The 26,468-nt window shown below is 53.7% G+C and overlaps 2 protein-coding genes across 2 annotated transcripts in view; both read right to left on the reverse strand.

Moving 5' to 3' along the window:
* LOC126645704 (microtubule-actin cross-linking factor 1-like) overlaps positions 1 to 26,468 on the reverse strand; it is a 97,778-nt gene that overhangs the window by 54,534 nt on the left and 16,776 nt on the right. The window contains 21 exon segments of the mRNA XM_050326418.1: positions 350 to 549; positions 1,375 to 1,504; positions 2,034 to 2,275; positions 3,033 to 3,095; positions 4,403 to 4,520; positions 5,241 to 5,397; positions 6,412 to 6,578; positions 7,185 to 7,502; positions 8,081 to 8,289; positions 8,607 to 8,730; positions 9,187 to 9,363; positions 9,911 to 10,432; positions 10,971 to 11,186; positions 11,723 to 11,956; positions 12,051 to 12,194; positions 24,114 to 24,249; positions 24,693 to 24,781; positions 24,874 to 25,026; positions 25,178 to 25,276; positions 25,939 to 26,046; positions 26,155 to 26,238. Coding sequence (XP_050182375.1) covers positions 350 to 549; positions 1,375 to 1,504; positions 2,034 to 2,275; positions 3,033 to 3,095; positions 4,403 to 4,520; positions 5,241 to 5,397; positions 6,412 to 6,578; positions 7,185 to 7,502; positions 8,081 to 8,289; positions 8,607 to 8,730; positions 9,187 to 9,363; positions 9,911 to 10,432; positions 10,971 to 11,186; positions 11,723 to 11,956; positions 12,051 to 12,194; positions 24,114 to 24,249; positions 24,693 to 24,781; positions 24,874 to 25,026; positions 25,178 to 25,276; positions 25,939 to 26,046; positions 26,155 to 26,238 — 3,690 coding nt within the window.
* LOC126645705 (microtubule-actin cross-linking factor 1, isoforms 1/2/3/4/5-like) lies at positions 17,405 to 20,779 on the reverse strand. Its single transcript, XM_050326419.1, has one exon. It carries the CDS (start codon positions 20,647 to 20,649, stop codon positions 17,536 to 17,538), a length of 3,114 nt encoding a protein of 1,037 aa, XP_050182376.1. The 5' UTR covers positions 20,650 to 20,779; the 3' UTR covers positions 17,405 to 17,535.

Consider the following 26,468-nt stretch of genomic DNA (forward strand, 5'->3'; position numbering starts at 1 on the left):
TTGGAAGCAGGAGGTATGGAAAGAGCAGGCTGGCAGGAGGAGGGGCAGCATTAGCAAGTCCTGCAGAGCATCAGCACAGGTCTTGTTTAAAGCAATTTCACTCTCCAAGAGGGGCCAAGTGATTCATTGATGAGTCAATCCAGTGCGGGGAAGGGAGTTTGGGCACTGCACCCATTTAAAGTTATTCACAGCAGTTTGGGCTCAGCTGGGAGGACTTGGGAGAGGAGCCATGAGGTCTCCAGAGTGCTTGCAAGACAAATAATTCCAGCTGCAATCTTCCACCTCATATCTGGATGAGACACCCTCCCCCTCCACGGACACCCAGCGTGGAGATGCGAACCCGTCTCACCTGGACCTGCTGCTTCTGTGCGTTCAGCATGTTGGGGTCGATGGAGAGGGGTCCCAGCACGCTCATCATCAGCTCCTTCTCCATGAGCCAAGGGCGCAGCTGGGATTCAGCAGCCTGGAAGGTGGCCAGCTGGTTTGCCGACTCCTCCAGCTTCTGCTGCCGCTCGGCCGTCGCCTGGCTGGCTCTTTCCCACCTGCAATCTGAAGCACCGGCTGTGTTGGCCATGGTCGTGCTCCTGGCCAGCCCACCCCTCCATCAAGCAGGTTTTTTTGCCCCCTTTTCCCATGGTTTTCCCCATGGGAAACCTCCTCAGTTTTCTGATAAAACTAGCGTGGCTCTATTGACTCTCTATCTAACAAGCCGTTACCCAGCTCTAATGGCTACGTGGTCTTGAAGCTCCCAAGAAAAAGCCTTGCAAGCAGGATTTCTGTGCTCTAGTCACTACTGCCATGAGCTGGTCTGACCTTGGGTGAGCCATCTCACATCCCTGGCTCGATAAATGAGGATACTCTCATGTGTATCAGTCCTCACACAGCACATTCAGATCTCCTGGACGGAGAACTCCATAAACACGCTCCTGCTATTTCAAAGAAGAGAATCTCTGGGCTTCTTTTTAAACACACAGCCTTGTTTAGTTCAACATTTAATTACGTGGGATAGCCTCACTAATGACTAGAATTTTATATCAAGCAGTGAAGCTTTTAATCACAATATTCAACCTATTCAACCCATGTCACTAACGTGCTTTTTTTTGCCTTTTTTTTTTTTTTTTTTTTTTTAAGCAGCAATTTAAGGAGGCACATCTTTAAAATCCACATCCATCACAGAGATTTTGTTAATCACAACAGTGCTCCTCTCAGGAACACCTTGTACACCAGACAGCTCTGAGATAAGTTTGTTATTTACTGAATATTAATTAGAAGTGACTCTGCTCTGCTGTGACTTTGGGATTGTCCCGCACTCCTGAACCGCTTCTAACGTGATGTTTGGAGACAGAAGCCTCACTAAGTGCTTCAGGCACTTACTCAGGTCTTCCTGCATCTTCTTCCAGTTCGCTGCTTCTGGGGAATCTGGATATTTCTCCAGCAAGCCAGAAAGTGCTTCCTTTACCTTCTGGATCTTCCCAGAATTCTGTTCCAATTCAGCCAGAAATGCCTGGAAAATAATGATTTGAACTTCCTCAGATACAGGGCAAAAGGATCAAAACATGGAGGGGGAACAAAGCAGCAGCTACAAGCTGCAGTTGGATGATTTCTGTTCTTTGCTCTTTAATTAAATTAATTTTAATGTCAGCAATACTGTGAGCTAACTTGGCTCCTAGAGCAGGGAAAGGCTGGGAATTGCTTTCCAGGAGAAGCTGGAGTGACCCAGCAACAAGGGCTCCAGATAAGCTCTTTTCCCCTGAGCCAAATGTCTGAAAGCAGCACGTCTAAAAGCAAAGGAGAACTTTGGGCTCCTGCTCCAGGGACCTGCCTGGGATCTCTGATCTGGGAATGCCCTTCTTAAACCCAGGGCAGACCTTTATGACTAATCCTTCTGATCCTGCTGCAATAAAGCACATCTCCGAGTTCCTTCAGGAGATGCATGGCAGGGGGTTGGAACTGGATGATCTTTAAGGTCCTTTCCAGCCCTAACCATTCTGTGATTCTATGAGTCTCATTTTTAACTCAGGAAGAGGAGTTACCTTGTTGTGCTCAGCCTGGGCTCTCATTGTCTCTGTCTTGGTGGGCGAGGAGGAGGCGTCCAGCTCCGACAGCGTCCGTTCCTTCGACTCCAGCCACTTCAGCATCGAGCTGGCCTCCTCCTGCACCTCTTGCATCTTCTCCAGCATAGCTGAGAGCTGCTGCTGCCGCTCCCTCAGCGCCGTGCCCAGGGCCTGGTACTGCTGGGTCACATCCGACACGTCGCACTGGATCTCGGTCAGATCTGTTTCCAAAAAGCAGCCCGAGATGAGACCACTGCCCCTGTTCTCCACCTTAACCTGGACTATCAGGCTCTAATCTAGCCCTGGGCAGCCACAGCCAGCCAAGCATGAGAAGCAAAAGGCCATGCTCCATCCGTCTGCCTGCGGAGCGATGTCACATCATCCTCACCTCTCCTGCCAGAGGGGCTTTTCCACCTGCACCACACATACACACTGACAGTTTGCAAACAAAGCAAATGCCTCCGTGGATGTGAGCCTGATGCAAGCTGAGCCCCCCTTTCATAATGCCACTGCTAATACAAGGTTAAACAATTTGACACCGAAATATAAAGCCATTTTTATGCCCCTATTATCTCGCTGAACCGGTGAGCTAACAGCAGATAACGGGCCATAATTAAAACTGCTCTTCAAACTGGAGGGCTGGATGCCGTTATAATCCTGTGGAACCAATAAATTTAATTGCAGGCCTTAAAATGATCTGCCATTTATCAGCTCCTAACACCACCTGACGGGGTGTCAGGGTGCTGTCGCTCCCCAAAGCCGCCCCGCTGCGTCCTTCAGCCTTGACCTCCATCCTCCATCACCGCAGCTCCAGCTAAGAATTCCCACCCCATTGCCAAGCTCATTCCTATTGTGCCGGGGATGCTGACAGTGTCAGATTGAGGTTTCTGTTCTCACAGATGGAATGGCACGGACAAGAACAGGCAGGGACACGGCTCGGGGGGGCGCGTGCCGGCACAGCGGGGACCGCGAGCTCACCTTTGCACGTGTGGTATCCGTTCACGCTGCCCACCGACCCTCCCGGCACGGGCAGTGCGGCACCTGAGCAGGGGGGACGGAGACAAGGGACAAGGGGGATAAGACAGGTGTGTTAGGAATGCAGACAGCAAGCGATGAACGCGGTCCACGGCACGGACCACGCCAGCCACCAAGCACAACGGTGTCTCCACATGCCTGGCACTGGGCAAGTGGCACTAATTTGGTTTGGAGTCCCTTTATCTTTCCTCCTCCCACTCCTCTTGCTTTCCTGGACCTCCTCCTGCCTTGCTGGACCAGAAGCAGAAGAGCTGAAGCTGCTGGGAGCTGGGCACCTCTCCCAACATCACCCAGAAACTCGGGTGGATGCAGCTCCTGCATGGACCACTGGGGACTACTGGCCACCTCTCCATGCCTGCAAAGTTGCCACCCTGAGCATGATTTTGTGAATTACACCCTGTGAGGCTGGTGCTCTCTTTGCCCAGATGCTCCATGGAGGATGCACAAGTGTCCTTTCCCTGGACACCAGATATCACAGCCATGGTCACAACCAAAGGGGGATTCACATTGCCAGGTAAGTCTCTCTCTCTTTCTAACCACATTTTTTAAGGTTTCCATGGATATAAGGGGCTGCACCTTTGGTCACCCCATGTGGGTGACCATGGGAGTAACTCACAACTCTCCTCACTTCTCTTGGAGGTTTCCCAAAGAACTGCTCATGAGCTTAATCCTAACAAACTTATCCAGACCGTGAATTCCCATGAATTCCCAACAACAATGAGAGTCCAGGGACTTGTTTTCACAAGCTGGAAGACATCTCGGAGTTGGTTTCCAAACAAACCAGACGTAATCTCATTGCTTCACAGACTTGAAGCCAAAAAGGAGACCAGCAAATCACATCTGAATATCACAGCCTTAAATGTCATCCAGATATGAAACCCAAATGCTGGAGTTTGATTAAAACACTCCAGCTCTCAGGAGGCTGAAGCACATCACCAGGAGAAAGCAAAGAGCCACCTCCACGAGCTCCCTGCAGGGCTGACAGCCCAGACCCCCAGCTCTCATGCTCCATCTCATGGAGCTCTCATGCTCCATCCAAGCAGTTCTGTGTGTCCCACAGCAAAGACAGGGTAATTCAGAGCTACAGTTAGGCTACAACTAATTAAGCCAAGTTAGGCTGCTGCATTAATGCAACAAGCACCAGCGACTCAACCACTTTCAGCCCCACGATACTCAGACTGCCATGGGCCCCCCAAATTTGGCTAAAAGGGGGAAATAGCCCCATTTTTGCTCAAGGCAGGCTCAGAATATGCAGTGGAGACAGCAGAGTGCTGAGGAATGAGGTGTCCTCAGGAGAGTGGGCTACAACTCACCTGCCTTGGGTGGGGTGTCGGGGGCCGTAATCTCCACGATCAGGTTCTCCAGGAGGGTCCCTCTGCGGCCAATTTCCTCCACCTGGGCCCCCTTCCCCTTCCATTCCTCTAGGAGATCCTGCTCGAAAGCAAAGGTTGGGATTGGAGGCCGTGCTTGCCCAGCCACAGCCCTCCCTTCCTCGCCTGTCACCTGTGAGGCGACACCGGTGGCACCAGGACACAGCACCCAGGGAACCAGCGCGTGGCGAAGAGGCTGTGCTGGAAAAGTGGGTGTGAAACATCTATTTTTGCCAGGGGAATTAAAGAGTGAAAAGCTCTTCCTTAACTAATGGGTCTGTTGAAGGAAAGCTTCTCCCTCCCACCGTTTCGGGGACGTCCCTCCTCCTCCTCCCTGCACAGCCCAGCCTGGCTGAGCCCAGCCCGGAGCCCGGCGGGTGCCGTGGGGTGCGAGGGATGTGGGTGACTCAGCAGAGCTGCTCTGCCTCTGAGTCAATCCCTTGGCACATCCTGATTTACAGCATCCCTGTGCCGGAGGGGAGCGGGGGCTCGGGTGACAGGAGGCCACCTTCCACGTCTGCCACGGGGAAACACTCAGAGACAGCCAGTGTGCCTGGGTCTCCCACTCCCAAATCCCGCCCAGAGCAGGCAGGGGGAGGGAAGGGAAGCCAGGCAGTGCCTGAGAGGAATCTCAGGCTGCTCCCTTCTCCTCAAGCACAGTGAGGATTCCTGAGACCACAAACCACCTCCCAGGACTCCGCTTCCTGGGATTTATTCACGTTCCGGCATTTACACACCGGTTGCCAATTTTCCCTGTCAGGTTCCAGCTCCCTTTGCCCACCTGGATCTGCTGCCTGCGCTGGTGCAGCTCCTGGGTGCCCAGGGAGGTCTCAGCAGGCGGCACTTTGCCTTCACTCTCCCTCAGCCACTTCCTCATGGCAGCAACCAGATTCCGAAATTCATCCAGTTGCTCCTGGCAGGACGACGCATCCTTTTCTCTAAGAGTGAAAAGGTTTCAGAGAGTCAGAGCTCGTGCTTTGCCTTGCAATTACCCCCTCCTGAATGCAGCACAGTTGTGTCTCTAGGAGCCCTTTTTTTAATTATTATTATTATTAGATGTTGCCTGGGAACAGCTCAGGCAGTGCCAGCCAAAACGGGGTGCAGGCAGTGCCAGCCTCTCACTGCTGCTGACCCCCCAAATCGTGGCTGGTGGCACTTTTGGGCAGCACAGTGGTAGCCAACAGCCATGGGACCACCACTGCCAACCTGCTCTGCCTCTGCACCGGGCTCTTTGTCCTGGGAAAAGCGAAGCTTTTGGGAAGACAGGGCTCATTCATGTCGTGTCCCCCCAGGCAGCTGCATCCCTGGGGAGCCCAGGCTGTGCTGCCCCTCCTTCCCTGGCCACAGCTCCATCTATTCAGCCTGTCCTGGAGGAACGAGGCAGCCCCCAGATGGGAGCCACGGGCCCCTCTGGCTCGTCCTTGCTGACTGCAGCTGCGAGCAGCCTGCAGGGCAGAATTACTGGGGATTGCTGTGAGTTTCATCTGCTTTCCCCCATCACCTTCCCTGTGTTCCCCAGGGATGCACCCAGAGAGGTGTGACCCCTCCCAGGGATGCTGTTGCTCTGACCCTGCTCAAGCCAATCCGAGCTCAAGCTCGGCTTTATCCCAACTTCAGGGGACTCTGCTGTGCTCTGTCCCCTCCTGGGCCAGGCTCCTGATCCTCTGCCTGCAAGATGCTCTGGGGTGGAGCTGAGGCAGCCCACACGCCTGGGAAACGCGTAACACCGGCTCCTGCAGCACCAGGAATTTCTCACAACGCCCCCAGTCAGGGCTTTTTTTAAAGCGTCAGCTGGATCAAGCTGCCTCCGGCTCCTGGTGTGGGAGGAGGGCGGCAGGAAGAGTTCGCTCGTGCCCTCCCTTGGAGAGGAGACCTCCACAGGGTCTTGCTCAGGCCATGAAGCCCCCCCCAAACTCACCTCTCTGGGGAGTGGCCGGGTCCCTGGGACTCACCTCTCCTTTGCCACCTTCTGTAGCTGCAGGAAGTCTTTCTTCAGGCTTTGCAGCTTCTCCTGCTGCTGGAAGGCACCAGGGGCGAAGCCGCAGGAGCTCAGCTCCGCAGCCAGGTGCTCCAGGGTGGCCAGGTCCTCCTGGTGCTGCCTCATCTCTGAATTCAGCTCCTGCCAAGAGCAGAGGGCGATGCTGACTGTGTTCCCCACCAGCAGACACAGGCAGAGGGGATGAACTGGACAGTCCCACACTCTGGTGAGCTGGAGAGACCCTCTGTGGGCAGTGCCGTGGATGGTTCCAGTGCCATGGACTGCAGCAGTGCCAGGTATGACCCACTCCCACCTGCTCCTCCAAATCCAGCTCAGCAAATACTTTAAGGAGCTGTAGGAGCAAGTCTCACCTTCCCCTGTGCTGGTGTAAGGCCGCACTGTGACTGGGATGGGATGGGGTGCCCTAGACTAAGCCAAATCACTCCCCCCAGCATAAGTGTCTGGTTTTATGCCACCTTAGGGCATTTCTGAGGCTGTATAGGAAGCCAGAGCACTTGTAGGAAGCCAGAGGGAGGAATCCTGCACAGCCACGACCAGCCACCACAACCCATGGCATCCCGGGAAGTGTTCAAGAGCAGGCCCTGAGCAACCCGGTCTGGTGAAAGATGTCCCTGCCCATGACAGGGAGCTTGGAACGAGATGATATTTAAGGTTCCTTCCTGCCAGCCTGGGTCCTGCCTCAGAAACCCAACACAGGCAGAGCCTTCTCCCCATCCTGCTCCTCACCTGGATGTGCTGGGAGAAGTGAGCGATGTCGCGGTCGGGCTGGTTCCCGGACGCCAACATCCGCGTCCTGCTCTCCGTGAACTGCTGCAGCTTCTCCGAGAGCTGCTCGAACTGCTCCACTTTGGGGAGCAGGCCCTTCAGTGCATCCTCCCGCTCCCGCTGCTGCTGGCACAGCCTCCCAAACTGCTCCGTGACCTCGGCCAGCTTGCCCTGCAGGGCGGAGGCCGTGGGGCTGTCTGCTGCCTCCATGAACCGCCTCACCATCTCCCGGGTGGCCTCCAGGCAGCTCTTCTGCCGGGCGATGTCCTGCTTCAGCTTCTGTGGTGGGCACACACGGAGAAGGAGGGCGTTTTAGGGAGGTTCTGGAGCAAAACTGGTGTGAATTAGGCTGGGCTGACCTTGGGGGCAGCAGCATGTGCTTTGAGACAACCAGGGGAGGGAAAGAATAGTTTTTTCTACCCCACTTTTCCTTCCCTTTCTGATCTCCCCAACCTGGTCTGCATTCCCTCAGGTGCCTGAAATCCAATCCCTACTTGTTAGCAAAGAGAAAAGGAGACTTCCAACAAGTCTGTGACCTGGCACAGGCACAGGTCACCCAGAGAAGCTGTGAATGCTCCATCCCTGACAGTGTTCAATGCCAGGTTGGATGGGAGCAACCTGGTCTAGTGGAAGGTGTCCCTGCTCATGGCAGGGGGTTGGAACAAGATGGCCTTTCAGGTCCCCTCCAATCCAAATCATTTTGTGATTCTGTGATATTAAGCAAAGGTTCTGCTCATATCCCCTTTTAGGATTTTTTTGGAGGTTTCAAAACACTGTAGCTGAACCCCAGCAACCCCCTGCGTGGTGCAGTTCCTGCATGGGTGTGTTTGAGGTGAGGGAGTTGGGCCCAGCCTTACCACGCTCGTGGCAAGCGAGTCCTGGATGGAGGTGGAGGAGAGCTCAGCTGGCTGGTCTCTCTCCAGGTTCTTCTCAATCTCAGCCACTGACTGGACGAGGCTCTCCAGGCTCTCCTGGACGCTCTGGGACTGGGCGATGGATTTCTGCAGCAGGTCCGAGCGCTCGGACATCTGCTGGGAGAGGCTCTGGAACCGGCTCACGATGGCATCTGCAGAGTTCACAGAGGAGAATCAGTGACAAATCAGTGACAAAGAGCTCAAAGTGCTCAGAGAGCAGCAGGGGCCACCCTTGGCTCCTCCAAAACTTTCACTGACAACAAACTCCTGCCCCCAAATGCAGCAGTGAGACAGGGGACCCAACACATGTTGTCACAGCCCTTCCCAAGTGCAAACACGAGCCCCAGGGATGCACTGCTGTGTGTTTACCTCTCCCAAAAGTGGGAGACTTCATCTCTGCTCCCTCCATGGTTTGTTTTCACTCTCCCCAACCAGCCCTGCTAACAATGGCAGCTGCTTTGCTCCATACCTGTTGTTTCCCGAATATGCCCATGGTCAGGGGCTGGCTCTCCTTGTATCTCCAGCAGGGACCTTGCTGCTTTCTGGAGCTTCTCCACTGGCACCTGGTGCTCAGCCAGGTCTCCCTGCAGCTGCTGCTTTGACAAGAAAGAAGCCAAAATCAGTGATGAGTCACAGGCAGGAGACCCCCACTCACAAATGGAGCTCAGGGCTCCATTTAAACCCTCTGAGGCATCCTCTTCACCTAATCACTAAATTACTAAGAAAAATAATAAGGTAGCTTGGAAAGTCCAATCCCATGCTGCAGGCAGAGCTGGATCAGAGGGTTTGGGCTGTCCCAGCACCCAGTCCCCCTCATGGGGGAGGAATGTCCCCCTCTATGTCCTGCTGGGGTGTCTGTGACTGCAGCCCCAGGTCCTGGCTGAGCACCTTTCCCGAGGACCTGCTGCACTTGCAGGTGCATCTTTGCACTCCAACAACAAAAAAAAGCCAATGGGGAAGAGTCTCTTTCCTGCTGTTGACTGTTCAGTGCAGCCAAATTCCCATCCAGGCTCAAACACCTCCCAGGAGGTCACCAAAGGATCCTGTACCTTCGTGCTGGCGAGCTGCTTCTGCAGGACAGCCGGATCCGAAGAAACCGTCTCCGAGAGCAGCTTCCCAATGGCAGTTTCACTCTCCTGCAGCCACGTCCTGAGAGACTCTGCCACCTCCTGGAACTGCTGGTAGTGATCCAGCAAGGTGTTCAGGTGGGAGCCCAGCTTGGAGCACTGCAAAAGAGCAACAAGACGTGACAGGAGGACGTGGGCAACCCACGGAAAAGGCACAGAAATCGTCAAGAAAGAAAAAAAATAATTCAAAAATTAATCTTGCCACATGTTAAAGTAGTTACAATGAGGCAGCATGCAGACCAACACCAAGGCAAAAGGTGCTGCCTTGCCCAAGCCTTGAAGAAGACATAGAGGGCACGGTCTTAAGCTGTGCCAGGGGAGGTTTAGGTCGAATATTAGGAAAAAATGTTCTACAGAGAGAGTGGTCAGCCACTGGAATGGGCTGCCCAGGGAGGTGGTGGATTCACCATCCCTGGAGGTTTTTAAGATGAGGCTGGATGTGGCATCAGTGCCATGGTCTGGTAACCACGGCGGGGTTGGATCAAGGGCTGGACTTGATGATCTCAGAGGTCTTTTCCAGCCCGGTTGATTCTATGATTCTACAAAGACAATCCTTGCCCTACAATCTACATATGTCCTGAAAGTCCAGCCAAACACTCAGGAGAAACATCCCTCCGCCATCAGCCCTGCAAAGCCCTCCCCGTACCTTGGAGTGCAGCGTGGTGTATCTCTGCGTTGCGTCCTCCAGCTTGCTCTTGACCACGCCCTTGGCCATCAGCAGCTGGGGCTCGGCGTCCCCAGCAGCTCCCTCCACATCCAGAACCTTCTGCCCCGACATGGTGACGAACCGCAGGTCGCCCTTGTGGGAGATCACGTCCTCGGAGAAGCTGCCCTGGCGCGCCAGCAGCTGCCGCAGGGCCGCGGGGTCGCTGTCCCCCTTGGACATCCCCTCCAGGTCCTGCTCCGCCTGCGTCAGCCACGCCTCGAACTCCCCGTGGTCCCGCAGGAACTTGTGCAGCTCATCCCGCAGGACCTGCACCTGCTTCAGCCGCGCTTCTGACTGCGAGAGGGACGCCGAGTACTGGTCCTTCAGCTCGCCCAGCTGGCCCTGGAGCCGCTCCCGCTCCTCCCCGGCCAGGCTGTGGCCGTGCTTGTCCAAGAACGCCTGCGCCGACTGCGTGGCCAGGATGACGTCCTGCTGCTGGGACAGCAGCTCCTGGTGCTGGGCCTGAAAGATCCAGTGAGCAAAGGTGATGCTTTGTGACACAGGGTGTCTGCCCACAGCGAGTGTGACTGAGCCTCCACACCCTCTGACAGCTGGGGCTGCCCCATCCCTGGAAGTGTTCAAGGCCAGGTTGGACGGGGCCCTGAGCAAGCTGGGCTGGTGGAAGGTGCCCATGGCAGGAGATTGGAACTAGGTGAGCTTTAAGGGCCCTTCCAACCCGAACCAGTCTGGGATTCTTTGGCACAGTGCCAGCAAGGTGGACCCCTCAGCTTGGGGTACAGGGGCTCTGCCTTCCCTGACCACGATGGGCACCTTCTCTCGTTACCCTGATTACACCCTGCCTGGCACCCACCCACCACACAGACTGCATCCCCACCAGGAAGTCAGGCAGGGACTTTCCAAGCCTCCCGTATGGGAAACCACATGTTCCAGAGGCCAGATGCACCCAACACCCTGCCCTATTCCCAGTTGCACCAGCAGTGGAGGCAGGGTCAGTGCTTGGGGCAGAAAGCTTTGAGAGGGACGAGGTGTCAGTCCTGACCTTCAGCCTCTCGTAGTGCTCGTCCAGGCTCCCGGCAGTGCTGTCTGCTCCAACCACATGCCCGTCAGGAACATCCCGAGAGCCCATCCCTGTCTCTTGCTTGGCAGGGTGAGGTCTGTACTCCGGGAGCCCTCCCCTCTGCTCCAGCGATGCCACCCAGTTCAAAAGGAAATCGATCTTATTGCTGTTCTCCTCCAGCTCTTTGGCAGCTTTCACCTGAAAGCACAAAAGCCCCAGATAAAATGAACTGGTTTTTGCAAGTTCAGCAAACTGCTGCAGTGGAAAAGACAAGAAAAAACCCAAGGAGTTTTCCAGCCTTGGCAAAGTGCCTCTCAGGCACACTCACAGATCTCCAAACCCTTTTGTGGCTCTCTAGAAGGTGCAAAGAAGCTGTGAATAAGCTCAGCCTCTCTGCTCCACTGTATTTCTCACTCTGGGAGCATCACCTGCACCACCAGCACAGGGAGGTGACTGACATTCTCACTCCCACTGAAGGTCACCCTAAAGGCAGAGCAAGGGGCCTTTCTCTCCCCCATTTCCTCCACAACCAGCTCATCCATGGTTGCAACTCTTGAGGCATTTCATGACAGAAATATCTGGGGGACACCTCACCTGGGGGGACACCCAGGAAGGAACCACAAATTGGTTGAAGCTGCATCACCCAGATAACTGCCAGGACCCTGAACGACTCCAACTGGATCTCACTGTCCACCTCAAGCAGAGCCCAGAGGCTACAGCTCTTTGCACATTACCTTCTCAGTCTCCTGCTGCACTGCAGCACTCACAGCACTCTCCAGCTCCTTCTGGGCCACCTCTGTCCTCTCCTGCAGGGACCGGTACTGCTCCTTGGCACGCTGCAGGTTCTCCTGCAGTGCTGCCAGCTCCCCAGGCTCCATCTTGGCCTTGTTCTCCTCCAAAAACTCCTCTGTGCTTTTCAGGACGCTGGCGAAGGAGGCGGCTCGGGTGTGGATGTTCCTCTGCAGCTCCTGGGCAGACGATGCCGTCAGGCTCCGAGTGCTCCTGCGGCAGCGCCGAGCCCCTCCACCTCCTGCCCTCCGCTTTTTCAATTACAGCACTGACCTTAACATCACTCTGCCTTTGCTGCAGGGCAGACAGGTCCCCTTCTGCTCTCTGCTGCTCTGTCAGTGTGTCCTCTGCCTGGCCCAGCCAGCGGCTCAGCTCGGCCAGGCTCTGTGCCCGGGCTGCCTGCTGCTCCTGCAGCGTCTGCGGGCAGAGGAAAGGGGACAGGGGACAGTCAGTACCAGTGCTGCACCTCCACTCGCACTGCTGAAAGGCAAGGTGAAGGATTACAGCTGGAGCAGCTCCTGAAGATGAGGATGCAGCACAGAAAACGCCTTTGGTGGCTCTCCAGGTGCTCCTTCTCCCTCTCCGGCTGCAGGTGCCCCGTCCCTGCCGACCTGGTGGCACGTTTGCCACCACTCGAGCAGGTTTCTCTCTGAGGAGCCCGTTGAGCTCCAGTGTGGAGCTGCACTGATCTCCCAGGAAAACTCAATCAAAAGTTTCTGTGCCTTTTCCATTCCACATTACAGACATTAAAACAGCAGCAGAAACTCATCAAATCAGAGGTAACAACAACCTGAGTTAGGCAGCGCCACTGTGGAGCCCCAGACAACCCAAATAGGTTGTTTTTTATGATCTTGGGGTTGGAGAAGGAGCCCTGGAGAGGGAAAGCATTTCTGTAGCTGATCCAGCTCCTCCTTTTGCTGCCAGAGCACAACACAGAAGCGCCTGTTTGAGCAATTGAGCATGATGTGACCTGAGAGTCCCTGCAACACCCCTGTTCCCCTTTCCCAGGGGAGATAAAAGGTTTCTGAGTTTTTCACTGAGCATTTCAGCAAGGTGATGTACAAACTTGTGCAAAACACTGTGCTTGTTTCTCCCAGTCACAAGATAAAAACAACAGAAGCAAATTGAAAGAGCCTTCTTAAGAGCTCTTCAGCTGCAAAGCGAGTTCTTCCTGGGTTAGGATGGGCGCACACTCAATCTGAAAAGGCAAAGCAAACTGGTTAATATACACACACACACACTCCAGAGAGGACAGGCAAGAGTTACAGAGAGCAATTGTTAATAAAAAACACATTAATCCTGTCTGGAATAAGAGGATCCATGCAGTGATGGGTGCCGCAGCAATGCAGCAGGGGCCTGAGGACTTGCTTTTGTCCTCGATACATCATCAGCTCTTTCCCTGGGACAGCAATGCCTGATGTGTGCAGTGGAAATAAGACATTAACACTGCTGGGTTATCTGTGGTGGCCCCTCTGCACAGGGATTTCTGGTGGGGTTACAGGGGTTTATTCCATCCAGTCCAAAGCAGCTCCACGAGGGCTGCCGGGCTGTGCTACCCAGACCTCACTTGGGATCCAGGTTTTTTGGGAGCAAAGCAACTTTCCCCCTGGGAGCTACATGGTGGGAAGAAGGAAGACTTTTAGAGGAAGCTCACGACGTGCAACGAGAAGTCACAAACTGTGAGTGGCATGCACGCCAAATCCCAGATCAGGGAGGTGCCTCGGCGTGCGCTCCCGCGGCCGGGAAAGCGCCTCAGCGAGCAAAAGGGCAGGCAGGGAGAGCAGATGTCTCACAACCTTCACCTGATCCGTCTGCTCCGCTTGCTGGAGACAGACCTGCAGCACCTCCACCCGCGCCGTCACGCGCTCCGACAGGTCCCGGAACGCCTTCTGCAGCTCATTGAGCAGCCTCAGCAGCTGCCTGCTCTGCTGGGGCGTCAAGTCCTGGGCGTGCTCCGAGATGAAGAACTGGATGTCGAAGGCGGTGGCGTCCAGCTGGGACTTGGTGTCAGTGAGGGGCTCTTTCAGTTCCTGAATGGGAGAGGAAAGATCTGTCAGGTAAAATGACCCTGCAGCCAGTGCTGGCCGGTGCTGCTTCCCGTCTTCAGGTGGGACATGCGGGCGGGCAGTAGCCAAAAAAAGTGCTTTGCCACGAGAAATATATTCCAGAAACACCAAATGCTCCCAAAAATCACACTCAGCATGGAGGTGAGAGCTTCTCACTGCAGTGATTTTCCAATGTTCCTCTGCACCAGGTGCTGGAGGCACCTCACCAAGAGGTTGCTCGGAGCATAAGTGCAGGGCTGCCTTTGGGTCTGAAGATGGCCCAGGCCTGGAACTGCCACCAGCCCTGTCCAGGTCACGGTGACTCCATGTGCCACCACCAGTTCTCAAAGCCTTTGATCCCCTGACTTCAATGTCAAGATGCTACCAACAAGCAGGAGACTCTGAACTTGAAAATAATCTTTAAAGTTATCACTAGAAGATGGATAAATGTGAAGGGGAGACTGAGGTCCTTGTACAGGTGACGGAAACAGGGCAGGTGTGATGGAGGGGGCTTCCAGAGCAAGCAGCTCTTTTCTCAATAGCCTGATGGGAATTATTCCTGGTCACTCAGCCCCCACCACACACCTGCAGTGGAGCATGTTCCCTAAACAGCGAAAGCAGATCCTTTGTGTATTGTAGAAATAAGTGACCTCAGAGCAAATACAGTATGGTGGCTCCTACTGCAGCACGGGATAAGGGCAAACCCTCAGCAGGCTCCAGGAGACAAGCAGGATTAAAAGCTTCTCCTCCGTGCAAAGGGCAGCAAGTTCACCAGCCTCAAGGATTAGGGGCATTGCCATGGTTACCTTGTAGTGGTGCAGGCAGCGACTCAAGCTGTTGGAATCGGTCGCCTGGTGATAATCGCTGTCATCCAGCGACTCTGCGGTGCCAGACACCCAGCTCAGCAGCTCCTGCAGTTTGCCCTGAAGAGTCTCGTGATGTGCCAGGATTTTAGCCTTTAAAACAGACATGCATCACTTACAGCAGGAGTTTTGGGGTGCTGGAGGTGGGGGCAGCAGGGACAGTTGCCAGCTCTACCTTTTCGTTTTCTGCCGCCCCACGAAGGTTTTGCAGCCGGGACTCCAGGACATCACTTGCAGAGCTCAGAGACTTCTGGAGGTTCTTGGCATCCTTCTCCAAAGCCTTCAGTAATTGCTCAGGGACTTCTTCAGGGGGGTTGGCCACAATCCCCCTCACGGCGTCCAGCTCCTGGTTCACTGGGAAGCTCAGCTCCCGCAGCTCAGCACCCAGGGCCTGAGGCAAGACAGCATCGTTATGTCTGAGGCTGGGTGACTTCACCTTCCTGCTGCCAAAACCGAGCAAAGGTTTTGGAGATGCAGCTCCAAGCACTGCATCCAGAAAGATTCATCACCCCCCCTCCAGCCCTGCTCAGCTGCCAGCGCTCGCCTGCCTTTCTCCAGGACTGGGGAGGGAGGGGGCAAACTCTGTCCTGCCTAACACCAGCCAAGCCTGGCCCAGCCCTGCTCACCTCTGCTTGCTGCAGCAGGTCATGCAGGGCTGCCAAATTCTGCTCCGCTGGCTGCACCCGTTTGATTCTCATCTCGATATCTCGGAGCATGGAGAGATAAGATATCAGCTTCTCATCGTGCTCCAGACACATCTTCTTGCTGAACTTGATCTACAGAATCAAACAGGAAAATAAATCCTCAAATTTAGGCAGAAAAGAAAACAAAGGGGTATATATCATTCTTTCTTTTTTTTTTTTTTTCAAAGGAGAAATCTGTTAATAACATTGCAGCTCATGGTCTTGCCCCTCGCTGGCCTTATCTACAAGATTTACTACAGAAAAAATAAAACACATTGGTTGTTTCCAACATAAGCTTATAAATGGCAAGAGATCTCTGGTGTTACAGCAAAAGTGCCAAAAAAAGAGTCCTGCTCATTAGTCATTTAGAAATAATGTTCCAACAAAAGGAGCTGCAGCTAAGCCCAGAGCGTTTTCAGTTGTACATCACCAGATCCTTTGCCAAATCCACTGCAGCCAATACTGCAACATCCACTCCTCATGCTCTGGCTGCCCCCTGTGCCAAGGACCTTGCACAGATTTAGCATCAAACATACACATTTAGCTCATAAAAAAAAAGGTCAGAAATAGCAAAAAGTATTCATTTACCTGGGCTGGTCTCGTGGATTCCCTCGAGGTTTCCAGCAGCTCCCCCTCCACTATCACAGGTAACAGCAAGCCAGGACCCGGCTGCTTGGTCCTCTCCTGGGGGGTTTCTCCCTGGGATTTTGGGGGAACAGGGGTACCTCCTTGGTCTGTGGTGAGCTTGGCTGCTTGTTCTTGCTGTTTCTTTTCTCCAGGCTCAAGGACTGCAGAGGTTTCCTGAACTTCTCTGGGTTCTTCTCTGATAATCAACTCATCAGGCAGTCCCTCTGCCACAGGGGCTGCTCTGGACACATCCAGCATGGTTTCCACCTTTGTGTCTTCCCGAGTCATCCCCTCCTCCAGACTCAATGTTACCAAGGACTTGTGACCATTCCTGATCCCACCTTTCATCACCTCTCCAGTTTCCCCTTGTTTGGGGGGCACAGGGAACACCTCACCCTCTCCAAGGTCTTCCATATCCTTCTCAGAAATTTTCTTTCCTTCCCCATCCCTGCTGCTCCCCCTGGGCTTGGCTGTGTCTCTTGCCAACCCAGCAGTAATCTTGATGGTGGTTTCATGTTTTGGCTCTGGCACCCCTGAGACAAAGTCCTCCTCCTCCTTTTTCCCTGGAATTCCTTTGGAAACAAGAACAGGAAGGGACTGCTTTTCTGCAGAAGGTTTCTCTGGCTGAGCACTGTCTCCTGGAACACTGTCCTGCTTTGCTTTCTTTTTCTTGCTTTTGTGTTTTTGGGTAGGTTTGAGCTCAGTTTCACTTGTTTTTTCCTGATCAACTGGACCTCCTGCACCCAGTCTCAGCATTTCTCCTTCAGTGTGTCCTTCAGTGTGTTTGACAGCTTTTTTCCCTGCAAGGTCATCTCCTGCAGGCTCCACAGGGCCACCAACCTCAGAGGGTGCTCCTGACTCTGTAGCACCCATCTCTCCCTTCCCTGGACCCACACTAACAGATTTCCTCAGGGCTGCTGGCGTCACCTGGACCATGCTGGTGACTCTCTCTCCTTGCCCAGAAGTCACCACTGCACCTTCTGCACCTGCCACAGCTCCCTCTGCACTTACAGAGTCTCTCCTCCTCCTCCTCTCCTCATCCTCCACACTGTGAAGCACCTCCATGTCCAACTGCTCCTTCTCCAAGGCCAATCCCTCTACTTCCCCTGTCTCTCCATCCACTTCTTCTCTCCTCCATTCTTTCCCCCAGGCTGCTCTCACCTGGGAGCTCCTTTTTGTGACCCCTTTTTCCACAGCCCCTACCACCACCACCTGTTCAGGGAAAGATGCTGCACCTAAAACTGAGGGGTGTTCTGGAGTCACCTCAGCCTTTGCTTGGGGATGATGGTGATGTTCATCTTGGGGATGAACACCATCCTTGGAAGCTTCCTGAGGTTTTAACTTCCCTTCTGTCTGTGTTACGGGGGATGTCTTGGTGGCAGTGGCTGCAGCTCCAGCTGTGTCATAGCTCGGGGCTTCAGGTTGAGCTTTGTGCTCAGCAACATCAAACTTCTTGGCAGATCTGGTAGAGAGGATGATGTCTTCCTTTTTTTCCTGGGAAAGTCGGGGTTTTTCCGCCCTGCAGACCTCAGAACCATCTTTATCTTCGGGTACCCGTGCATCCTGAAGACCAGGCAGCCAACTTTGGGCTAATCAGTCCTTTTTCAACAGCTTCCTTTACGGTCAACCTTTTCCCACCGCTGGCATCAACAATTCCCCCAGTCCTCAGCTGGTTGGTGGCAATGACTTTGGCCATGCCCTCGTCCAGCAGCCCTCGCTCCACGGCAGCTCTCAGGGACAGCCTCTTGCTGACAGTGCCCTCCACCACCCCCCCAGTGTCTGCCTGTGCCTGCAGCAGCCTCAGGGCAGGCAGAGGGTCCACCTTCCCCTGCCTCACGGCCTCAGCACATGTCAGCTTGGTCCCCATCACCTCATCCTTGAGGGCTCGGAAGGGATGGACCTCCAGGTACCTCTGGCCAGACTCGATGTCAATTTTACACTTCTTCACGAACTCCGAGTAGGGAACGATCATGCAGGTCTCGGGATCTACAATTCCCTCTTTCATTTCTGAAGATGACAGGACCTTCTCCATCGCCTGCTGGGGCAGCAAGCCCTCCTGCACTGCTTGACACAGTGCCAGTCTCTGCCCAGAAGCTGGATCGAAAACACTTCCGCTCCCAGCCTGGATTTCTTGCACTTTCCTCTGGAATTCCGGACTAATGAGCCCTAACGACACTGCCTGGGGCAAGGGTAGTTTCTCCTTTGTAATTGGATGGACATAGTCCTGCAGGCACACACCTTCAGCCTTCCTGAGCTCGTTACATAAATCTTGATCAATCAAACCATGTTCCATCGCGCTGTCCACCGAAAGCCTCATTCCAGACACGTGGTGGATGATTCCTCCATCAGCAACCTGCTTGGTCAAGAGCTGAAGAGCTTTTTCCTTTTCCAGGAGCCCTTTTTCAACAGACTCTGCAACGGTCAAAGGCTGCTTAGTTTTAGGATCCACAATTCCACTGGTCTCAGCCTGCAAACTCATGAGCCTCTGTCTGGTTGCCTCATCAGTGCCTTTCCCCTTGGAAGCCTTCTCCAGCTTGACCAGCTCATTCTGACTTGTTGGCTCTATGAGACCCAGATTCGAAGCCAAAGTGACCGACACTTTTTTGCCACGTTTCAAGTCCACAATCCCTCCAGTAACCACTTGCCCTTCCAAGATCCTCATGGCTGTTTCCTTGTCCAGAAGGCCAACGGCAGCGGCATCCTTGACGGAGTAGACGAAGTTATTGCCCGGGTCAAGAATGCCACTTATGGCTCTGTCGGACGCGAGAACCTTCTGGAGAAGCTTCTCATCCATCAGACCTTCTTCAATGACGTCCTCAGTGGTTAAGGACTCGCACGTCTGAGGGTCAAAGAAGCCAGTGAACATCTTCATTCTCTCCATCAGCTTCACGGCCGTGTGGCTGGACACCACCCCGCAGGCCACCGCCTCGTTCAGAAGCAGCGTCTTGCCTGTCTGCTCGTGGATTATGCCTCCACTTTGGAGCTGTGCTAAGAGCATTTCCAAAGTGTCCCCTGCTTCCTGCTCCTCAGGGCCTGGCAGGGATGTTTCATCAACACCTTTGTCACCTAATACTTCTTCCCCCTCTCCTTCTGCCACTTCCAACACACTTTCCATGTCTTCGCTGTGCCCCTCTGTTCGTGCTGTCTCCCCGGTTTCAGGGAGCACAACCTCCTCTCCTCCCAGCACACCATTTTCAACTGCCTTTTCCTTCAGTAAATAAACCTCTCTTACATCTTCGGCCTCCAGTTCAGGTTCCTCCACACTCTGAGACCTCTCTGCCACTGTTTTCAGTCTGTCTCTACTTTCTGAAACACCCATTCTTATGCAGATCTCACTTTTCACAACCACTGACCCACTTTCCAAGGACCTCTTCCGATCTTCAGTACCTTCCACTCCATCTACTGGAGTCAGCTTGGACTCTTCTTCTGCCTCAATCATCACTTCCTCTGTTTCTCTGAAACCACTGTCAAGGTCACTGGGAGGTTCTGGCATCAATAATTTTACCTGATGCTTGTCCTTGCTTGTAGAAATGACCTGCTCTCTTCCCAATTCAGCATCAGGTTCACTCTTGATGGTCACCTGTTCAGTATAAATCTGCTCTTGCTCTTCCACATGCAGAACATCTTCTGCATCCTCCATGAGGAGACTTTCAGGCCCCATCACCACCTCCCCATTCTCCAAAGCAGTTCTGGGTGGTTGGATCTTTTCACTTTCTTCTTTTGAGGGAGCAAACTGAAGCTCAAGCTGCTGCAAAGCCAAACCATTGCAGGGCTCACTTTCAAGAGCTGCCTTTGCCTCTGTCTCCTCAAAACTTCCACTGTCTTCCAAACTCTGTGCACAGGATCCATTTTCCTGGGTTTGGATAAGAGCTTTAGTGAGATTGTTCAGCTCTCCATCCACCAGTAGCAGCTTCTGGCCATCGTGGATGTTAATGTAGCTGTGGGTCATCAAGTGGAACATCAGCCTTTCATCGTCACTCCTTAGCAGGGGGTCACTGGGCTCTTCCTGACCTGTGGGACTCCTTCCAGGAGAGCTCTGGCCATGCCTGCTCCTGCTTGGAGAGCCAGCGAGCTGCACGCTGGCCATGACATCAGGTATGACTGTTGACTTCAGCTTCTTCACCACATCTCTCTCCAAGATGCCCTGTTCAACTGCTCTCTGCCAGGACAACACCTCAGTGGTTTCTGGTATAAAAACACCCTTTATGATTTGCCTGGTGCTGAGAATCCTGTGAACCAGCTCCGTGGACAGGATTCCTTGCTCCAAAGCATCTGCAACCGAGATGATCTCCCCCATCTCTGGCCACAGGAGCCCCTTGAAGGACCGCAGGGATTCCAGGACCACCAGTGCAACCCTTGGCGCTACCAAGTCCTTCCTCACAGCTTCATCAATGGTCAGCCTCTCTCCCGTGACGGGGTCGATGATCCCACCCGTCTGAAGCTGCCGGATGAGAAGCGTGCAAGCCAAATCCTGGTCGATTAGATTGTGTCTCACAGCCTCATCCACAGTCAGCCTGTGCCCCGTCCTGGGGTCAACGATGCCACCAGCAAAGAGCTGGGCTTCCAGCAACCTGGCTGTCACCTGCTGGTCTATCAGCCCTTCCTGGACTGCCCGGAAGATGCTGACCTCCCTGCCTGATTTCAAGCTCACCATCCCCCCGCCAGCTGCTTCACTGGGAGCAGCCTCAGCCCAGTCTCTTGGTGGACGATGCACCGGTCCATGAGCTCTGCCAGACTGATTTTCTCAGCAGTGTTGGGGTCAATCAAATCCTTGCCGCCTTCCAGGTGAGACAGAAGTCTGGAATAAAGCTGGGGGGTGAGGAGCCTTTCCTGCACCGCTGCCTCCATGCTGATCCTGCCCTGATGGAATTTAAAGCCCCCAGTGACGAGCTCAGCCTCGAGAATCTTTAGTCCCATGCTCTCACTGATCCTCCCCTCTTCCATCGCAGCGACGACGGGTAGCAGCTGCCTCCCTTCACGTCTGACTTCTTCCACCTGGTGGAGAGCATCCTTCAGTTCCTGCAGCACCTGGAATGTCCTGACATCGATGATGTGCCTTGCCAGACCTTTCTCCAAGGAGAGTTTCTCGTTGGTCTCTGGAACAACTAAGTCAGATGTGATAACCTGGGCCTCCAGGAGGACGAGGCCCGTGTCCTGATCTATCAGACCTCTCTGCATAGCACCAAAGACAGGGAATATTTCTACTGTGCCAAGATCGATCACTCCTGCCACTGCTTCGGTGCCCTAGAACAGAAAGAGAAGGAAAGGAATTAAATCAAAATCGAGCATTTCCAGAACTCATTGCATGAGTTCTAGGGAGGCCTCAGTTTCCAAAAAATAATAAATAAATAAAATAAAGCTTAAAATCCCTAAACAGGCTAGAAAGTGAGTCCCAAAGTGTTTGAAATGCAACTCCAAAGCCACCATAGCACAAAAATTGGTGCATTTGCCAGCTTGCACATGGCCAGCAAGTTTTAATGCTCATCTAGTCCATCACCAGGGCAGCACCGAGATGCTTCCAATATCCACCACCAGTAGCACAGCGAAGCGGCAAGCGCCAAAACCAACAAGTGCTCCCAAGGCTCCATGGAAAAAAAAAGGAAGGAGACCAACAAGCACAATAAAGCCCTTCAACAACTCCAGTTTCTAAAAGGTAAAGACAACACAAATACCACTGTTCGCTCATAGGGAAGAAAAACCCCCAAAGTTGTCCACTTTGGGGTGAGTAAGAACCTCTCCCAGCACAGCCTACACGCTGATTCCTGCCATGCTCTCAATCCTGCACTTCCCAAGCAAATCTCAAGTGCCAGGATGGCCAGGGAGCACCACAGGCCATGGAGCAGCTCCCAGCCATGTGGCAGGGTAGCTCCCTGAGCACAACCATGGCACCTGCTCTGCCCACTCCAGCACCTCGAAGCTGCTCCTCAGACAGGGCCAAAGGAAAAATGGAAAAAGCTGAAGGTCCCAGCAGGGAAACAATGACAGACTGGGAACACGCCATCTGCTGTGGTGTTCTGGAGGGCCTTTTCTTGCTGCTGTCCCCACAGGGAGGGTAATAATTTAGATGATGAAGAGTATCTTCATCCAAATGCTCTTTGGACATTTGGGTTTCTCCTGGTCCCACTGGTTGGGCATAAAGTTGACCCAAGCACTAAAAGATTTTTGTGGGGATAGTGAGGAGGGAATCAGGATTACGAAATTAATTCCTTTCCATCCCAAAACCCTGCTGTGGGGAGAGGGGGAACCTTCTGGGACAACCTAAGCTCTCCATCACCATCGCCAGACCCTGACATGCATATTCAGAGATGAACAAGCCGTGGAAAGACAGAGAAGAGGGAAGGAGGGGAAAAAAGAGAAAGATAAAAAAGGAGATGGATGGGAGGGAGGGGAGTAAAAGGCTTTTACTTACCGAGTTGCAGGGTGTGCCTTGAGCAGTTAAAGACAGAGCCTTATGGAGCAGTTCAGCCGTATCACACACAGTGTAAAGCTTGGTGTTAGCGTCCAGCATGCGACTGTTTTGTTTGCAAAAAGAACCCCACACACAGGTCTTCCTCTTTCCCTTTGTGTGTTTTGTTTGTTTAAATCCCGGAGGGTTAGTTAAACTTGTAAGCAAGGATGTCAGTTAATCTCAAAAAACAGTTGACATGAAACACAAACTGTACAGGGACACATCATGCTCAATTTAGCGCGTTCTGCTCGGCATTTTTGGCCTTTCATAACTTCTTTCTGACAGTTGGATGTTTCCAGCAAGCAAATGTTAAAGAGTTCTTCATGCTCCCTCTACAGTGAAGCAACGGCTCCGCACGAGAGCCGCAGGGATCGTTTTCTAGACGGGGAACTAAGGTGAAGCCCCACTGCCATCTCTTGTTTCCTTTCCTGGGCTTTATCGAGAGCGTGAGTGAAAACTGTTCCAGCCCCAAAGCAGCCTCATGCTGTACCAAAACAGCCCGACAAACCCTGGAGGAGGCTTTTGCTCTAAAATAATTTTCCTGCCCAAGAGGCAGGAGAAAAGGGAAAGGAAAAAGCATCCTTTCCACGGGCAGGCTGCACCAAATCTGTGATGGCTTAGCAGTGAATAACGAGCCGACTCGCTCACCCTTCTGCTGCCAGCACCAGGGCTAAAGGGTTTGCAATAAAAGCACTGAGACACCTGGAATGTGCTGTAAAGTCCAGTTTGGAGTAAAACACTATATACTTAGGTGAAAGCTGGGAAGGTAGATCTCAAACAGGCAGCCCTGACGCCCTCTCCCCATGGGCAGCTCGAACAGGGCTTCACTCACGGACCCGGCGGCCAAAACCTGCGTCATGCAGCCAGATCCGAGCGGGCCGTTGCTTCAGGGTACAGGGAGCCAGCAAGCAAACACACAAATATATCCATCGACACATGTATATACACTTAGAGAGCACGCACACGGATATCTGTGAATGACAGCTCGTAACAGAGGCAACAGGGATGCGCTTCCAGCCCTCCCTACCCAGCGGAACAAGGACGGGGACTGACGGGAGCGCTGGTGGGTGTGAACAGGGAATGGGTTGGGAAGGTCTCCCAGCTCAGCTGAGGGGCTGGACAATGCAGTGGCCTTCCACTGGGAAGAGCAACTTGGTTCAGCCACTGCTGAGACAAACCCTTTGCCAGAGCCTGAGATCCATGAGGCCACACGAATCCCACCTTCCTGCATACCCTGCTGGCAGGCAGCCTGTGAGATGGAGCCCTCTGAGGTTAAAGCCCTGAAAGGACATTCCTCTGGGATTTTCCTCACAGATTTCCTAAGGGGACCATTACCAGGACAGAATTCCATCTACATCCCTGCTCAGCAAGCATGAACGAGCCAACCCTCGCACAGAGGGCAGAGCTCTGAAGAAAACCAAGGGACAACTCTCCCACTGACCTGGAAGGCAGCAGGAAAACAGCTCCTGCTTGGCCTCCAGGGACCAGCAGCCTGGATGCTCTGGGTGACCATGGATGGAAGAGAAGGGAGGGCAACCACGTGCAAGTAAGAGAGATGATGGGCTGTGAGTGGCCAGTGGCCATGAGACACACAACAAAGTGAAACCTTTTGCACCCCCTGAGGAGTGAACTGTGTCCGTGCAGCCACGGCACCGAAATGGGAGCAGTACCTTGTGCTCTGTCTCCTGAGCCAGCTGGCTCTGGAGCTGCTGGAGCTGCTCCGAGGAATTGTTGCAGAGCCCCTGGTAGGTCTCCTTCAGGGCACCAATCTGAGAAGAAATCTGTTCCTTTTCTGCTTGGGAAAGCCTGAAAGGAGAAGGGGAAACCTCTCAGGATACTGCACAAACCACCTCCAAAGAATTACCACATTCTTCTGGTGAAGGAAAAGGCCAAATCCACCATGAGTCCCCTCTTCCCACAGTCCTACTCCTTCCCAGCCCAGCTAAAACCTGTAGGGATAACTGAGCAGAGGTAGTGACCTGCATTGTAGTGATCAAATCCCAAAATATACAGGGCTGGATCACTACTAAAGAGGATTAATATTGCTCCACAGCATAAATGGGTTGCACTTTTCATAATTTTCATTGCAGATAAGAAAGAAGACAACTGTTACATGCAGCTCATCATTGTTTTCAACTGGAGTCAGTCACTGGACCCCAGAAGCACCAGCCCATCAGTGCCACCTCTAAGGAATCTCAACTCCCACCCCTCTGCTCTCTGTGCCTGTCCCCTCCTTGGGTCACACTCACTTGTGGCTGTGTTTTGCCAGGAAGATTTGGGAAGTTTTGATGGCCTCAGAGACCTGCTCCTTCTTTGCAGTCAGCTCCTCGTTCAGGGCCTGGAAAAAAAGTAGAGGGAAAGAAGCTTAATCCAGCTGTGGGAAAAGAGCAGAAGTTAAACCTCAGCATCTGATGGTCACTTGTGCTTTACCTGCTGCTCTGAGATGGATTTCTCGATGTCACCCAGCTCTCTGCTCCCAGCAGCAGCCATCCTGCCTTGCACACTCTGCTTCAAGCCCAGGGCCCAGCCCAGGAGTTCCTTCACCTTGTCCACATGCTCCTGCTTTTCCTCCTCCACCACTTTCTACAAAACAAGGAGGGAGGAAGACAACCACGTCAAAGGGGATCTCCCAGAGAGGGAGAGGCGTAACCTCAACAGGGAGCAGCGTCCTCAGGGGTGGAGGGAACGATCCTGCACGCTCAGGACAGAGCTCAGCTCCGCTCCACACCCTCACCTCCTCCTCCTCCAGCCGCCGCAGCGCATCGCTGATGTACTTCACGTGCTGCGTGGTCAGCGTCACCAGGGCCGTGTAGCGAGTCCGCAAATCCATGAACTGCCAAGGGAGAGAGTGGGGGGGAAAAGGGGGGTGCATCAGTCCCGCCGGCGGATCCGGAACGATGGACTTCAGGGTTACGTGACATGGATGCGGCACCTCTCGCTTGGGAACCCCCCAGGCACCTGGCAGACCCAGAATGGCATCGATGGAATGCAGCAAGTCTGATGGGGGAGGGTTGTGGCCACACATGCCATGCTGCAAGACACTGGAGCGAGGGGAGACTCCGGCCACGGACACTGGGGCGGATGCTCAACTCTGACAGAGGGCTACCGGGATCTTTAATATCCACACAGAGCAGACAGGACCTCGGGGCCCTAAAGGTCTCATCCCCAAGATCCACACACAGTAACGCTGCATGGTGCTCTGGTTATTTACCTCACAAGGCTGAAGGGCTGAGCCGACCCCGCTGGATTTGACCCAGGGGTTCCCAGGGGTTCCCAGGAGTCTACGTATGTCATACCTGGTGCTTAGAGCACTAAGCCATCCCCTGTGGCTATTGGAAAAAACAGCGAGGGTGGAAACTTTGTTTACACAAGAGAGTTCAGCAGAAGGAGCTCATTTCACAGGGACTGCTCGTAGGTTTGCTCGGCGTCGAAGGACCCCCCCAACACACACACAGTTTCTCCCTGCTGAGGTTGGGTGGGTGGCTGTGCTCCTACCTCCTGTGTGATGGCATCCGAGGACGAGAGCATGCGCCGGCGCTTCATGGGAGACTTCTGCTGCGACTCCACGAAGGCCCTGTACGTCATCAGCTGCAGCTCATAGTCCTGAAAACACAGCCAGGGGCGGGAAGATGTGGAGCGTGAGAGACACAAACTGTGCCACGGCCCTTTCTGCCCAGCCAGTCCTACCCGGGTGCAGGAGGGGAACTGTACCTTGACGGCGGCCGAGTATTGCTGGGAGAACTTCTGACACTGGTCCAGCTTGGCTTGATTCTTCTCAATTTCTGCAGCCAAAGCCTTCAATAAAATTCAAAACAAAAAGGGGTTGTCAGGACAAGTTGTCTGAGTCGTTGCCCAGAGAAGCTGTGGCTGCCCTATCCCTGGAAGTGTTCAAGGCCAGGCTGGAGCAACCTGGTCTAGTGGAAGGTGTCCCTGCCCATGGAAAGTGGTTGGAACTAGACAGTCTTTGAGATCCCTTCCCAAACCATTCTGTGATTCTATGACAGCTGCCATGGCAGGGTGAGCTG

The sequence above is a fragment of the Myiozetetes cayanensis genome, unplaced genomic scaffold, assembly GCF_022539395.1.
Source record: "Myiozetetes cayanensis isolate MyiCay16 unplaced genomic scaffold, myiCay2020 scf31, whole genome shotgun sequence".
Classification (NCBI taxonomy): Eukaryota; Metazoa; Chordata; class Aves; order Passeriformes; family Tyrannidae; genus Myiozetetes; species Myiozetetes cayanensis.

Coding starts and splice junctions, on each gene's coding strand:
- LOC126645705 (XM_050326419.1), bottom strand. CDS start 20,649: ATGGTGAGCTTGAAATCAGGCAGGGAGGTCAGCATCTTCCGGGCAGTC.